The sequence below is a fragment of the Panthera onca genome, chromosome A3 (assembly GCF_046562875.1).
Source record: "Panthera onca isolate mPanOnc1 chromosome A3, mPanOnc1 haplotype 2, whole genome shotgun sequence".
Lineage (NCBI taxonomy): Eukaryota > Metazoa > Chordata > Mammalia > Carnivora > Felidae > Panthera > Panthera onca.
In genome coordinates this window covers 6,814,910-6,829,143 of record NC_138341.1, presented here as the reverse complement: position 1 = coordinate 6,829,143, position 14,234 = coordinate 6,814,910, and the positions used below count along the sequence as shown (strand labels likewise).

Genomic DNA, 14,234 nt, shown 5'->3' with positions numbered 1-14,234 from the left:
CTGAACTTTCTGGCGATGAGAAACGTGAAGCAGTGAAATGGGATTGCGAGGGACGCCGCCGGACAAGGGATGTGCGACACCTTAGTAACCGTCCGATGCACTTCCTGATTTTACCGTCCTTGGTAAAGTGAACACGGTGTCCTAGATGGCTCAGAGCACCAGGCACTAAGCAGCCCCACCTGGGCCCTCATTCCCGGCCTGGTGGCCTCAGGCCATTGTCAGGGGACAAAACCCTGGGGCTGCCTCACTGTGGTTTCCCCAAGAATGAGGCTGATGGCCAACCACACCAGGCGACAGCGCCCATGTACCACGGACGCAACGCCCGCAATGATTTCTTGGATCGTCAGGGTCAGATCCGGGACTGAACCTCAGCGTCAGAGCCCCTGTTTGGAGCCAGGCATGGCTGAATGACCCCATGCTTCCGTGTAATGTGGACACCGTGCCCTCGCCAGGCACAGTCGTCTCTCTTCAGAAGGTAAGTGACGGAACGGGCCCCAGCGCCCTTCTGCGAGCGAGGGCCCCGCATGCCTCTGAGTCTATGGAAAGCAGATGGGAGGTGGGGCGTGAGGAGGAGAATTCCCCGCGAATCAGCTGCCTCCCTTCTGCTTGGACTTGGCTGGTTTACCAGGGGACAGCTGGTCCAGGGAGCCACCGCATCCGTGCGTCACACTTGCCCAGTGCAGAGAAATGTGCCGCCTCACAGTTTCGCCAAGTTCCAGCGAACAGTTCAGCCTGCAGAGGACTCCTTTAGAATCATCAACAAAAGCAAAGCATTTGCAGATGGAAGCTGCAGGGTCACGTCGAGAAAATGCGGGTCCCAGTGGGCCCAGTGGGCGGGAGCCAAGGAACCAGGAAGGCTGGTGTTATGCAGCCCCCAACACACATGCCCCCCTACTCCTGGAGGTCTCCCTGCGGCAGACACGGGGCCAGATCAGATCTAGGAAGGTCTGGGGCACTTTAAGTGCTACATCACTCAGCAACGCAAATCCCAGCCCCAGGTCAGTCCGCGAACGCACACCGAGACCTCAGATGCGCTCGGTACCGAGCATGAGACACAACCCTGCTTGGGGGAAGCTCTGAGCTCAGTCTTTTTTGTTTTGTTTTGTTTTCTTTTCTTTTTTAAGTTTATTCACTTTTTTGAGAGAGCACGCGCACGAACAGGGGGAAGGCAGAGAGAGAGGGGGAAAGGGAATCCCAAGCAGGCCCCGTGATATCAGTGCAGAACCTGACATGAGGTTCGATCTCCCGAACCATGAGATCATGACCTGAGCCGAAATCTAGAGTTAGATGCTCAACCAACTGAGCCACCCATGTGCCCCAGAGAGAGCTCGGTCTAACGAGACAGAGGTGAATACAGAGAAATGCACGGTGTTGGGGGCTGGGAAAGAAGTCCACACTGAGCACAGAGTATGGAGACAGCAGGTGTATGTCAGCAGGACAGCTGCCTGGTCAAGACGCCCACGACACCACACACACCCTGCGTGGAACCCTGGGTCCCTCTCCCTCGCTGCACGGAAGCACCTGAGGATGGGGACAGAGTCGCGTGTTTCTGGAGACTCTTAGCACTGACCTGTGCCGGGCCTACGGACCCAGACCGAGACCTCAGACTTTACCCAGAAATTGTTTTCCGAGTTTGGGGTGAGGATGGGGAAAACCTGCCCGTTTTACTGTTTCCGGAGGGAGGGAAATCTGCTGTCACCTTCTTCCCTGCTCTTACGCTCCCCGAGGGGAGGAGCGGGCAAATGACAAGAAAGAACTTCCGTGACTGTGGGCCTCAGCACCGCCACACACACAGGAGGGGCTGTGGGCTCCTCCTGTTCCCGCCTGTGTGAACCTCATCAACCAATCTGGCTTCTTTCAACAACGAATCAGACTTTTGATCTCTCAACTGGTCCCAAATCCAGGAGTCGGCTGCTTAACTGAGTCACCCAGGCGGCCCTGGCCTCATTTTTAAAGACAGAGTTCTTGTTTGGGTCAGACACAGTGTATGTAAAGCACCCTAGGACAATGCCTGAGTGTAACAGTTGCTCAATAAATGGTAGCTGGGACCACATTTCTTGCTGCCCTTAGGGTCCTGAGAGCAGCTTCGCTGCAGTCCCAGGGGAAACAGCGGTTCCAGCTGTGAGCTATGAGCTCACAGAAGACTTTGGAAGAAGATTTTAAAATTACAGACACAAATAAAATTTCGTAATATCAGAATTCCCTTTATTTCATGTTTGAGGTCAAATTGATCATATGATATGAAGACCCCAGGACCAACGGTACTATCTTACACGTGAGCTGGAAATCAATGCTGAAATGATCTGTGTTGGGGCAGGAGAATCTACCTTTCCAAAATCTGTATTTACCAGGAGGGTTTCTGAAAGTGGGTTTGCTTTGAAATCTGAGGACACTGAGCGCACACGCTAGCGGGCCAGTTCAAGTGGGGTGATCTCCCAGGACGAACCAGTGCTTCACGCACTCATGTGTTTCCACTGAGTAAGACATGATTCTGACAGCAGGTAGAGGGAGGAGAAGATGACTGCTAACTAGCCACCTTCGCGGATGCCGCCGAAACCCGTTCAGGTAACATGGAAATCAAGCATATGCTCTGAAACCAAAATAAAAAAAGAAGGAAATGAGACGTTTCCGTAGCACATACGTGTGTTTCCAAGGGAACAGTGTGCAGATGCGAAACCAGAAATTTATGGAATTAAGCAAAATGATTTTTATCGTGACGAATAATACGGTGAGGCCATATGGGAGGACAGGAGTGACCATCTATGTGGTGAGGGTCTGTTTAGGGTCAGCCAAGGATGAAAGTCTGCGCCCATCACAGCGCATCACCCTGAGATTCGGGCTCCAGGACTGACTTACCTGAAGGGCAGAGACTCACTGCACCTGTAAAGCAACTTTGCCCAGGATTCTCCCCTGGAGACGCTGGGAGTTAACTTTCCAGGTCACCTCTTATTTCCTCTCATAGGGTGCAAGGCTTTTTTCCTCTCATAGGGTGCAAGGGTTCAATCAACATTTGCTACACAAGAACACACACTACGACAAACTCAAGCAGAGACCCTGATGTCCCTGCTCTGCACATCCTCAATGTTCATACTTGCAGCAGAAAACCGGAGTGGACTCTCCCTGTGGATTCATACGTTAGGACACGTGGATTATTCTTCTGAAAGGATTCAGTTAAAGTCATTCTGGAGTAGAGAATAATGAGAGCTAATCCTTCATAGTCTTTACTGTGTGCCAACGTAATTCTAAACACACACACACACACACACACACACACACACACACACACACACACAGGTCTATGTGTCAAGCCTTCAGGAGATCTTCTGTTCAAGCATCCAACTGTCCAAGCAGAATAAAAATAACCTGGGTGCTTCAAAAAGGCTTGAACTTCTCATGTTTTAGAAATGAATCCTAACCCCTGACAAACACCCTCCATGCAGTGCTTGACTTAACGGCTGAGCGGTAAGGGTTCTGGGCAGGACATCAGGCTCACTGTCCTGGCACGCGGTGGGTGGGGCTGGGGAGATGCCCACCTCCTGTGAGCAACCAGATGACCACACAGGCAGAGCTGAGGGGCAAGAGGAGAGCGGGGAGAACCTCACAAGACTCGGGGGCCTTTTCCCTCTGTTTTTCTGCAACAACTGAGGGTGAGGCAGACCAGGAGAGTCCGAAACTAAGGCAGAGATCAGGTTCTGAAAATACCTGCAGATACTAAATAAGCAGTCTCTCCTGATGGCTCAAAAGGGCTGACAGCTGGCCAAATGTTAACCCCCCCTGTGAGGAGGTGCAGACAGAGGCTCTGGGAGATAAAGACCAGGGTTCTAACCAGGGGTCAGAAGCCACCTCACTGTTTCACCAAGACATGAACATCTTCCCTTCTACCTTCTTTGGTGTTTTCCTGCTTAGTAGGCAAGAGTCTCATGAAGACCATCATTTTAATATTTAAGCAGGTGTAACAGATGTGCTGGGGTCAAGCCTCGACCAGCTCACGAGAGCCATTATTAAAATTACATTATATAAACTCCTAGTTAAGTAAATTACACTAAAAACAAAGTAATAAGTGCTCAAAACTCATCACCTCCTAATCATTTTACTATTCTGTTTCTGAAGCCACGGACAACCAGTGTTTGTGCGGTGAACTCAGTTACATTCAGTGACTCACGCTGGTTACTGACGATGGCACAGAGTTGAGAAAATGGCCACGGCGGGAGTACAGACATCTGTGGACCGGCTGACTACAAAGCAGGGCTTTCTTTTTCTTAAACATTTGCTGGGGATGGGGGATGGGGGATGGGGGATGGGGGATGGGGGATGGGGGGTGGAGGGTGGGGAGTGGGGGATAGGGAGGGACAGTAGTGATGCTTAAATGCTCACCACACAGCAGGACAGGCCACCACAAGGACCAGTTCGTTTCCCAGGCTCTTCAGAGGTGAATCGTGAGCTCTGGATTAAAGGGTCCCGCCCTAGATCTGGCACTTTAATAACTATACAACCTCGGGTACATTAAAACATTCTAAGCCTCAGTTCCTCTGTCATAAAGAGGGGATAAACAGCAAGGTCGCTGGGTTGTAGTGAAGGACAAATGAACTAATACATACAAAGAGCTCTGAGAAGTGCTTAGTACAAAATAAGCAATTATTACGTCACCACAAATCACTTAACACTTCCCGCTGTTTTGAGGAAGTCAGTATGGCAGCAGACCAACTGCCAAGGGTTACCAGTGCTTCCTGAGAATTGGTGTTTCTTTGAAAATATACTGTGGGAATCTCAAGGCTAACCAAAGTCAGTTACCCAGGCTACCTCTTGTACACACACAGCTCCACCGCGGAGGCTGAATGCATCACGACAGTAACAAGAACGGCATCGTGGAACCAGGAAGACACTGCCTGAGTCTTGCTGAGTCGCGCTCCATTTCTAACTTGAAGTAATCAGGGACGTGACCAACCGGGCGACCAGAATTCACTCTCGTTTCTCCCAGCTTCACCTTTCAAGACCATAAAGAAATCCTTTGCCAAGACCAGGAAGATTTGACAAGATAGTTCAAAATGCATTACAAGTTCAGACCCTGGTTCTAGAGTAGTCATCGATAAAATTTATGGCCCCTTGAGAGGTATACTGACCACAATAATTGATTTCCTGTCAAGATGATTGCTCTTTTCATTACAGTCAACGGCGATCTATATCCACTTAATGTTCACTGCCCAGTGCCCAGCTACACCAAGAATTTCAAACACTGCTTCTCAACCAGCAATCACAGGCTTTGAAAACAGTCCACCAAAGCTCCATTTTAGGTGGCCTCCAAACAACTAGTGTGATGTGCCTTTTCCTCCGTGGGGCTGGTCTCAATACTCCGGATGTTACTTCACAGAAAATGCTTCAACCTCCCAGTATCCTTCTATACCACGCCGCAAGGCTCATATGTTATCACTGAGCCAAAAAGGAAAGCCTTCTTTAGAAACAAAGGCAGTAAAAGCAGAGGCCGAAATCTCACCCAGAGAGTGACAGTAGAGGCAGGGGAAAAGTGGGCCGGAGGCCTGAGCCATGTCGTGACCACAGACTCAGCAGGGATCTGCTGGGGGCTCCGGAGAACGAGCCCTCAACTGTCCCTGGGCTTTCCGTTGTGCACACGTTTAAGGAATGGGGTGACCCAGACTGTGTCGCCATCGTATTCCACGTCGTACACACGTCTCAGCTCTCCTTTTTTGTGTCACTTCACTTTATTCGTTTAGGAAGAAGGTTTTACAACAAAAAGTGCCTTCAACTACCAGTAGCTGAGAAGGAGGAATTACCACTGAGGTTCTCATTGCCCAAACCCATCTGGCAAGAATCAACAACCATCAGCCCAGGGGAATTGCAAGAAAGCAAAATGGGTTCGAACGCCAAAAGGAAAACTTAGAATTCGGTGCATTCATTTTCATTTCAAAATCAATGATTTGAGAATTACCAGCAGCTCAGACGTTCCCAATACATCTAACGTCAGGGACTGCATCCTGGAATAGTGAACCCCGAGCTCTCGGTGGATTCCGGAACACTCAATACAGGTCAGGATGCCCAGATTGGTGGAGAGCCAGGTAGGATCTGCCAAAGAGAACAGGGAATGTTGGAGTTCGCAGCGAGTGCAGGGCTGGGGTCACAACACTTTTCCCGTATAGTTGTTGCACATGGAGTTTTGAGCATGAGCATTTTCTCAACCCTGGACACAGCTGGAGCCCCCCTTCATCACTCATTCTGCATTACCACCCACTTACACACAATACACACATATGCACCTGTCTGCTCCCCCTCCCTCCATTTACTTACTCGTTTATCCCGCCCACCCTTCCGTTCATTACGAACTCCCAAGTGACAGGTGTGTGTCCAAGAATAAACAGGACACAGTGCCCTCTAGTGGCCACAGGCCCCTGAAGGCTGTCCTGAATACAAACCACGCCCATCACCAACCCTGGTCACACCAGCAAAGGGGAGAGAAAAAACGAGGGCCGCCAGTCTAGTGCTGTACAGGGAACAGACTTAAGACAGGTCTACATGTTCACAAAATGCTAACAATCACGACGGAGAACACACTACGTGCTGATGCCACACTCTGTGCTCAACACTTCGGTGGCAGCAGAAATAGTTCCGAGTGCAAGAGCTTCCGCAATTACAGATGCTGTCACCCGATCCTTCTTCAGCACACACGAGAAGGCCAGCAGGCAAACAGGGCAGGGGTCTTCATGGTGCTCCCAAAGGAGAAGGGGCTTGCTCGAGGCCGCAGGGGGCGCGGAGCCAGACGCAGTCCTGCCTGGGCCCGAGCCCATGCTGGCACGGTGTCCCCGAGCTTCTCCCGGGGCACAGCTCCTAAGTCACTGAGCCATCCTCCCGTGTGCTGGGTACACAGCAGACACCCAAGGGATGCGTGACACACGAATGCTGAGTGTACCGAAAACGGGGCGTTCAAAACAAAACACGCCAGAGCACATTACCCCGGCCCTTGCGTACCGTTCTCTTGCGAATTACCCGCTCCCCTTAGAAACTTGCTGCGGGGAACTATCGCAACCTTGGTCACCAGCGAACTGTCACGTTACTTTTTCAAAGTTCAAGCTATAAAAAATTTTACCCATTTGGGAAACTTCTGGGCATCTGTGTTTGCATTTCTGCCATACCGGCCGTAGTACACTTTCGGGAGGCAGGAGTATGTTTAGATCACTTTATATCAATTTTCACGTCAGCTATCTTGTCCGTTTCCAAACAAAAACGTCCGCAGCTTTGACTTCTTTATGAAAGTGTCTTAAAAGTCCCAGTGAAGTGCTACACAGCCCTCTTTGCTTAAGAAAAAGCACAATTAGGGTCACCCGGGGGGCTCAGTCGGTTAAGAGTCCGACTTCAGCTGAGGTCAAGATCTTGGGGTTTGTGAGTTCGAGCCCTACATTGGGGTCTCCTCTGCTGTCAGCCCGGATCTGCCCGCCCCCACCCCCCTTGAGCTTGCTCTCAAAAATAAATAAACATTACAAAAGAAAAGAAAAGAAAAAACACAATTCACTACTTACCACTCCCTACACCTCATTTCCTGCCAAAAGGTACTTTTTAATGGATCCAAGACCCTGAGGGAATACCTACCCCTCACTACCCCCAGACATACAGCTTTTTGGGGCAATAGGAACCTCCTGGCAATTCTCAACTGCCCACTCTATTTTTGTTGTGTGCATTTAAAAAAAATTTTTTTTTTTTAACGTTTATTTATTTTTGAGACAGAGACAGAGCATGAACGGGGGAGGGTCAGAGAGAGAGGGAGACACAGAATCCGAAACAGGCTCCAGGCTCTGAGCCATCAGCCCAGAGCCCGACGCGGGGCCTGAACTCACGGACCGCGAGATCATGACCTGAGCCAAGGTTGGACGCTTAGCCGACTGAGCCACCCAGGCGCCCCTGTTGTGTGCATTTTTTTAGAAGAACGGTCATAGAACTGGAGGAATGAAGAAGGTAACTGACACTCCACAAGCTTTCTCATTTTGTGAATGTTCAGGAACAGCTATCCCAAAGCTCCCAAAGCACCCTTCCTCCTTAATCAGAATAACTCCACTCCTTAAGCTTTTGAAAATACCAGCTCTTAGAATCTGCAATGATACCTCTCTATGTCCATTACAGAATGGAGCTCCTCATAGGCTTTATCAAAACGCAGACATCAACACCTCTTTTCACAGAACGTGACGCCTGGAAGGGACCGGAAAACAATCTCGACCAGTTCCTTCATTTTCCATACAGGGAAACCGACAGCTAACAAAGAAAGTGGCTCTCCTGGGGTCACAGACTAGACAGCGGCTTAAAGTCACTGCACAAGTTCTACAAAGTAGCACAAAGGGAGGCTGGAGTAAATCCCGGGAAAAGCCGCCCGACGCAGCCTCCGAGCCAACACAACGAGCAGATGACCTTGGTCTCACCCGCGTTCTATGCTTCGGCGTTCGTGTCTCAAAAGCCTTTATTTTTTTTTAAATTTTTTTTTAAATGTTTATTTATTTTTTGAGACAGAGACAGAGCATGAACGGGGGAGGGTCAGAGACAGAGGGAGACACAGAATCCGAAGCAGGCTCCAGGCTCTGAGCCCTCTGCACAGAGCCCGACGCGGGGCTCGAACTCACGGACCGTGAGATCATGACCTGAGCTGAAGTCGGACGCTTAACCGAATGAGCCACCCAGGCACCCCTCAAAAGGCTTTAAATCTTTTCAGCTCTGTGAGGCCATCTTCACGCTCCTGTGTCTTCCCACCCTCCCCCTGGAGCTATGCACACGGCCCCGTGGGCCACGAGCTCCCGCACGGGCTCGCTGCACGCAGCTCTGTGTCTGCAGTGAAAGGGAAAATCCGTGACTGGTTTCCATGAATCGGGATGAGAGTCAACGGAGGGGTGGGGCGGGGAGGGGCGGGGCTCACCTGGCGCCCCGCAGTCGCAGCACACGTCATTGCCCGTCATCCTCTGCACTTCCGCGATGATCTCCTTGGTCAGCTCTTGGACGATGTTATTTTCCCCGGTGTTGTCATCCCCCTTAAATGCATTGTTTAAAGCTTCTTCTTTGCTGTTCTGCAGCACAGACATCCATCTAGAAAAATGAGAGAGATGCTGTGTTAAATCCCAGGGACTGCCGAGTCCCGGCCCCAGGGCCCACCCCCGAGGAACTTACATTTGGCATTCCTGTTCGTCTTCTGCTTGGAAGTGGTACGTCCTGTCATCTGCATGGCAAGAGAAGTTTTATCAGCTGGGAGCCCGGCACAGTAATCCGTACACAATACCGGCAGAAAGTGGTTTATAATTAACCTCGGGAATGATCTTAACTCTCTGCTGCGAAATGAATGATTTGTACAAAATGGCGCACTCTCGCGCGTCCTTCACCCGCCGTGCCTGCCCTTGCTCGGTGATTGTGGCTTTGGAATCCAAACTAACAAACCTGTCCACATCCAAGCTTAAGAAGAGATAAAGCTTCCCCAAACAGGAGCTACTCAGGGATGGAAACCATCATTATCCTTTCAAAGGCTTTGTTTTCTTGAACTCGCCAAGAAGTTGGCGCCCCAAAAGTAATTGTTACAGCCCCTTGAATAATAAAAGCCTTTTCTAAATGAGTATCTCACACGTTTTCTGGCCTTAGAAAAAGATGAGAAATCCTAACCACAGGCCGTGGGAGTGCTGTATTACAAACACCACGGAAGCAGGAGGAACAGCTGAAGGCTGTTGGGACACCAGATCCTTTTTTAAAAAAATCTCTTTAATGTTTATTCATTTTTGAGAGACAGAGACAGAGCACGAGTGGGGGAGGGGCAGAGAGGGAGACACAGAATCCGAAGCAGGTTCTAGGCTCTGAGCTGTCAGCACAGAGCCCGACGTGGGGCTTGAACCCACAGACCGCGGAGATCATGACCTGAGCTGAAGTTGGACACTTAACTGACTGAACCACCCAGGCACCCCTAAAATAATTTTTTTTTAATTAAAAAAAAAAATTTTTTTTTTAACGTTTATTTATTTTTGAGACAGAGAAAGACAGAGCATGAACAGGGGAGGGGCAGAGAGAGAGGGAGACACAGAATCCGAAACAGGCTCCAGGCTCTGAGCAGTCAGCACAGAGCCGGACCGCGAGATCATGACCTGAGCTGAAGTCAGACGCTTAACCGACCGAGCCACCCAGACGCCCCTAAAATAATTTTTTTTAATGTTTATTTATTTTTGAGAGAGAGACAGCACGAGCAGGGGAGAGGTAGAGAGAGAGGGAGACACAGAATCCAAAGCAGGCTCCAGGCTTTGAGCTGTCGGCACAGAGCCCGATGAGGGGCTCAAACTCACAAACCTCGAGATCATGACCTGAGCCGAAGTCAGATGCTTAACCGACTGAGCCACCCAGGTGTCCCTGTTGGGACACGAGATCTTACACTCACACACAGCCGTGTGCAAACACGGCGATGTCTCCAAGGGCTGTGCCAGACCGCTGACCCCTGTACGCAGAGCAGAGAGGAGGGGCATGTGATGAGCTATTCTTGCCCCAAATGCAGAGCCTCAGGCCCCCGTGGGAAAGCAGAGGAGAAAACTAAGGGACATTTGACCAAAAAAAGGATCAATCTTCTTCAAAACAAGTATCAAGGTCACAGACGACCAGGAGAGGCCTCACAGAGTGAGGGTGACTCTGGGGCCTGCGAGACTCACATCTGGAGCAGGCTCCTCACTGCCTATAGTGCAGCCTGACTTTTCTTCTCCAACCGCCAAATGTTTAAAGGCCTCGCTCATCGTGACACAGGTCCCACTAGCCTGGTGAGCAGGCGGGGGAGAAACAGAGAGGGTGACAGCCTCGTTTCCTGAGTCAGGCACAATCGGAAGTGAACCCAAACCCAAACCCAAACCCAAACCCCAACCTTCTTGGGATGTGCAACAAACCAGGGTTTCACTGCTCTGTGGCGGCTCCCTGGATCACTCCCACGGGGTCTGGCTATTTTTTGGAATTCTCTGAGACAAGCAGAGCCACACGGCACTGGGACAAAGCATTTTCACCAAACTACCCTCAGGAGAGTAACACCGTTTGAAGACTAGGATGAGAAATTTGTAGGATCGGGATTCACTCTAGTCATGGAAGGAGAGCGGGAAGAAGAAATGAGCTTTTCTCAAAGAATGACAACGCATTCTGGCACATTTATGAAGGCTCCTCAAACCGAATTCAGCAAGGCCTTCTGGGTGTCTGAGGCAGGAAGCCGTGGCCTGAAGAGGTTTATCATGCAGCAGGTAGTACATCAAAGATACTGAAGGCATCTTGGCAAACGTCAGCCTGCCGGAGCGCTCACGCGAAACCAGATTTGCACAGGCCCGCCTTCCCACACGTCCCAGGAAAGCGGTGACACACGCCTGCCATCTACCGACCCTCCTCGGTGCCTGACCGGAAGTTACAGGCGTGCGGGCTGGAGAGTGCTTCTGGGTTGTCTGCAAGAGTGGAAGAGATGCTCCCATGACCCTCTCATGGGAGGTCCCCAGGGGTGCTGAAGGTGCCCGGGGGCAAGCTGACTGGCACCCAGTAGTTAACGAAGCTTGCCCGGTTGTGCACACATCGGGGGGCAGATGTGAACACTTCTTAGGGACATGGGGTTTGAAGCAGGATAAAGTCAGTTTTTATTTTACAAATTAGTCTGGAATCTGAAGGACAGAACAATGCCCAAACCCTTTAGGCACATCACACTGCTCGACACTCTCCTCCAAATTAGTACGGTGCGTATTAGAATAGGGAAACCAGGGAACGAGGGTAAGCTGCCATGGGCCTCTGCCTCCTCACCCAGACTAGTGGAGGTGGTAATAATTACCTCGTAAGCTTGCTGTGAGCAATAAATTACACCGGAAATAACTCCCTAGCCCTCAATAGTGTAATCCAACAGACATCTCAGAAAGCAGCCACTCACACTCTGGGAAACTGAGGCAAATAAGAAAGCACCCACCTTCCGAAAATGTATGGTACAGACTTTTCCTCTATAAGTACAACTCTTGTGCCCAAATCCCTCGTGACCCTCTTGTGTAAGGGGTGCTGGCTCCTTCCTTCCCCCAAACTGTAACCCTGCCACCTAAATGGGCCAGGAACAAAAAAGGCCAATGTTGTTTCCTTTAAAACACACTCGTCCGTTCCTTGTTCCTTAGGGATGCCGAGTAGACACTCAACACAGCAGATGGTTCTGTGGTCACTCTGTCACGTGTGCCACAAAAGAAGAAAGACGTACGGAAGCAGGAAGACTAATTCTGTGGTGGGAAAGGCAAAATGATTTCAAAAACCAAAGTTTCCAGGGTTTTGCCAAAGACCTTATCACATTAGCCGTGCAGCATGTCTAACATCACCCAAACCACGGAAGCCTGGATGACAGAGTTGTCCTTTTTTATAGTTAAGTGAAGGGATTTCAGGCTTGAGGGCCAACCCAGTATAATCTCCGTGTTTACAGGAGCCCATGAGGAGAGCGGGGCCACCCTCAGCGTCAGGTCCTACACTGGACACCAGCAAGCAGACAATTATGAGTGGAAAGAAGAAGGTGTGGATGTCACTTGAAAGGAAGGCATTTCTCCTCGACAGTCAATTCTCTGAAATGGGATTGATGCCCCAGCAGCCAGTTTAATTTCTCGGTGGAGCAAAATCTGAGAAACAAACTTACGTGAAATAAGGTCAAAACACTTTTTCTCCTCGGGGTTGGTCTTCACTTGACAGGTTAACAGGTTGAGCTTCGCGGGAGGCCGGTTAGCCTGTTTAGAAACAAAGGAATGGAGATGGGTGGGAAGGAGGACAAAATCATACCGCACCATTTCTCACTAAAATACAGCAAGAACAGGATTTCCACCAGTTTGCAAAAAGATCGCTTTCGGAAGGCAGATTTTGTGTAGGAAGACACAACACAGGCACGACACAGGGTGTCCTTGAATCTCAGCTCCCCGGAGGGCAAGCTGCCATTCCCTGGGAGGGACACTTGGTGGCCCACACACCCACCCGGCCAGGGGGACAAGGGCTGCTGGCTTTGAGGTCGATAGCACTGGGCTTCCTGAGAGCAAAATGCTCCACGGCTAAAGCTCTGAGACATTCCTACCGATGACACAGATGGTTGGCTGGGTGACTTGGGCACCAGCTCTATTTCTGGTGAGCTTAAAAGTGTTTCCCTGAGTGTAAACACTTGCTTCTAAGGAAAGAAATCTCACAGCACAAAAATGACAGAGAAATAATTTTCCCTACTTTTTGAAGTCACGACAGGTAATAGATAAATAACGTTAAATGCTAAACATCTGTCACTTACGTTTCAACAAAACCCAACTCATTCACATAAATACCCCGAATCTCCCCAACACAGTGGCAACAAAAGATCACAATTCGTTTCTGGCAGACAGGTCTCAAAATGGGTATTTTACTACCGTTTCAAAAACTACCACAGGTAGTCCAAAAACAAGCAAAGATCAAAGGATAACATAATTTTAGGGGGGAAAAAAAAGAACCTGTGACTATTCAAATGGCAAAATGTCTCTCAGAAACCTTGGAGAACTCTCCACATATGAATGGGCTTATCCTACCCACCTCCCAAGCTGCTGAGGGAAAGACCGAATAAAATGCTCTATATGTGAACCTCCTGTTCAACCTCCTGTGGCTGCCGGCTGCATTTACAAGCTGTAAAGGCTTGGATCTGGGATTCATCGAAAAAACACACATACGTGCATCCACACCTGGGTAGTCCCATGAGACCTTCATTCATTTACAGACCCCTTTCCACTCAACTCACAGAGTCAGTGGTCGAGGCAGCATAATCCCTGTTAAAACAGGACGGATCCTTACAGTGCAAACAGTTTGGGTTCGATACAAGGAAGGCGGGATGAGAAGGTGGATAAACAGGGTGGACCAGACTCTCCTGGCTTGTGGGATGTCGGCCTCATCTCTTATACGAAAGTCACTGGATGTTCTCCACCATAGACGCCTAACAGAATCCTTGGATCATCAGAAATCAGCATTTGTTTCAAGTTATTTATTTATTTATTTTGAGAGGCGGGAAGGAGGGTCAGAGAGAGAAGGAGGCAGAGAATCCCAAGCAGGCTCCCGGCTAACAGTGCAACTTGGGGCTCAAACTCACGAACCATGAGATCATGACCCGAGCTAAAACCAAGAGTTTGACGCTTAACTGACTGAGCCACCCACGTGCCCCAGAAATCAGTATTAAAAGACTGCAAGTTCTGTCTAATCTTGCGAACCTTGACAATTCCAAGTGGAAGGACCATCAATCC

The 14,234-nt window shown here is 49.9% G+C and overlaps 1 protein-coding gene across 4 annotated transcripts in view; it reads right to left on the bottom strand.

Moving 5' to 3' along the window:
• Positions 1–14,234, bottom strand: part of ASAP2 (ArfGAP with SH3 domain, ankyrin repeat and PH domain 2) — a 170,904-nt gene that overhangs the window by 28,932 nt on the left and 127,738 nt on the right. For all 4 annotated transcript variants that reach the window (XM_078445000.1, XM_078445001.1, XM_078445002.1 and 1 more), the window contains exons 12-15: positions 12,632–12,719; positions 9,154–9,202; positions 8,906–9,072; positions 5,945–6,078 (exon numbers count right to left, since the gene is read on the bottom strand). In XM_078445000.1, coding sequence (XP_078301126.1) covers positions 5,945–6,078; positions 8,906–9,072; positions 9,154–9,202; positions 12,632–12,719 — 438 coding nt within the window. The remainder of the gene's footprint in view (positions 1–5,944; positions 6,079–8,905; positions 9,073–9,153; positions 9,203–12,631; positions 12,720–14,234) is intronic.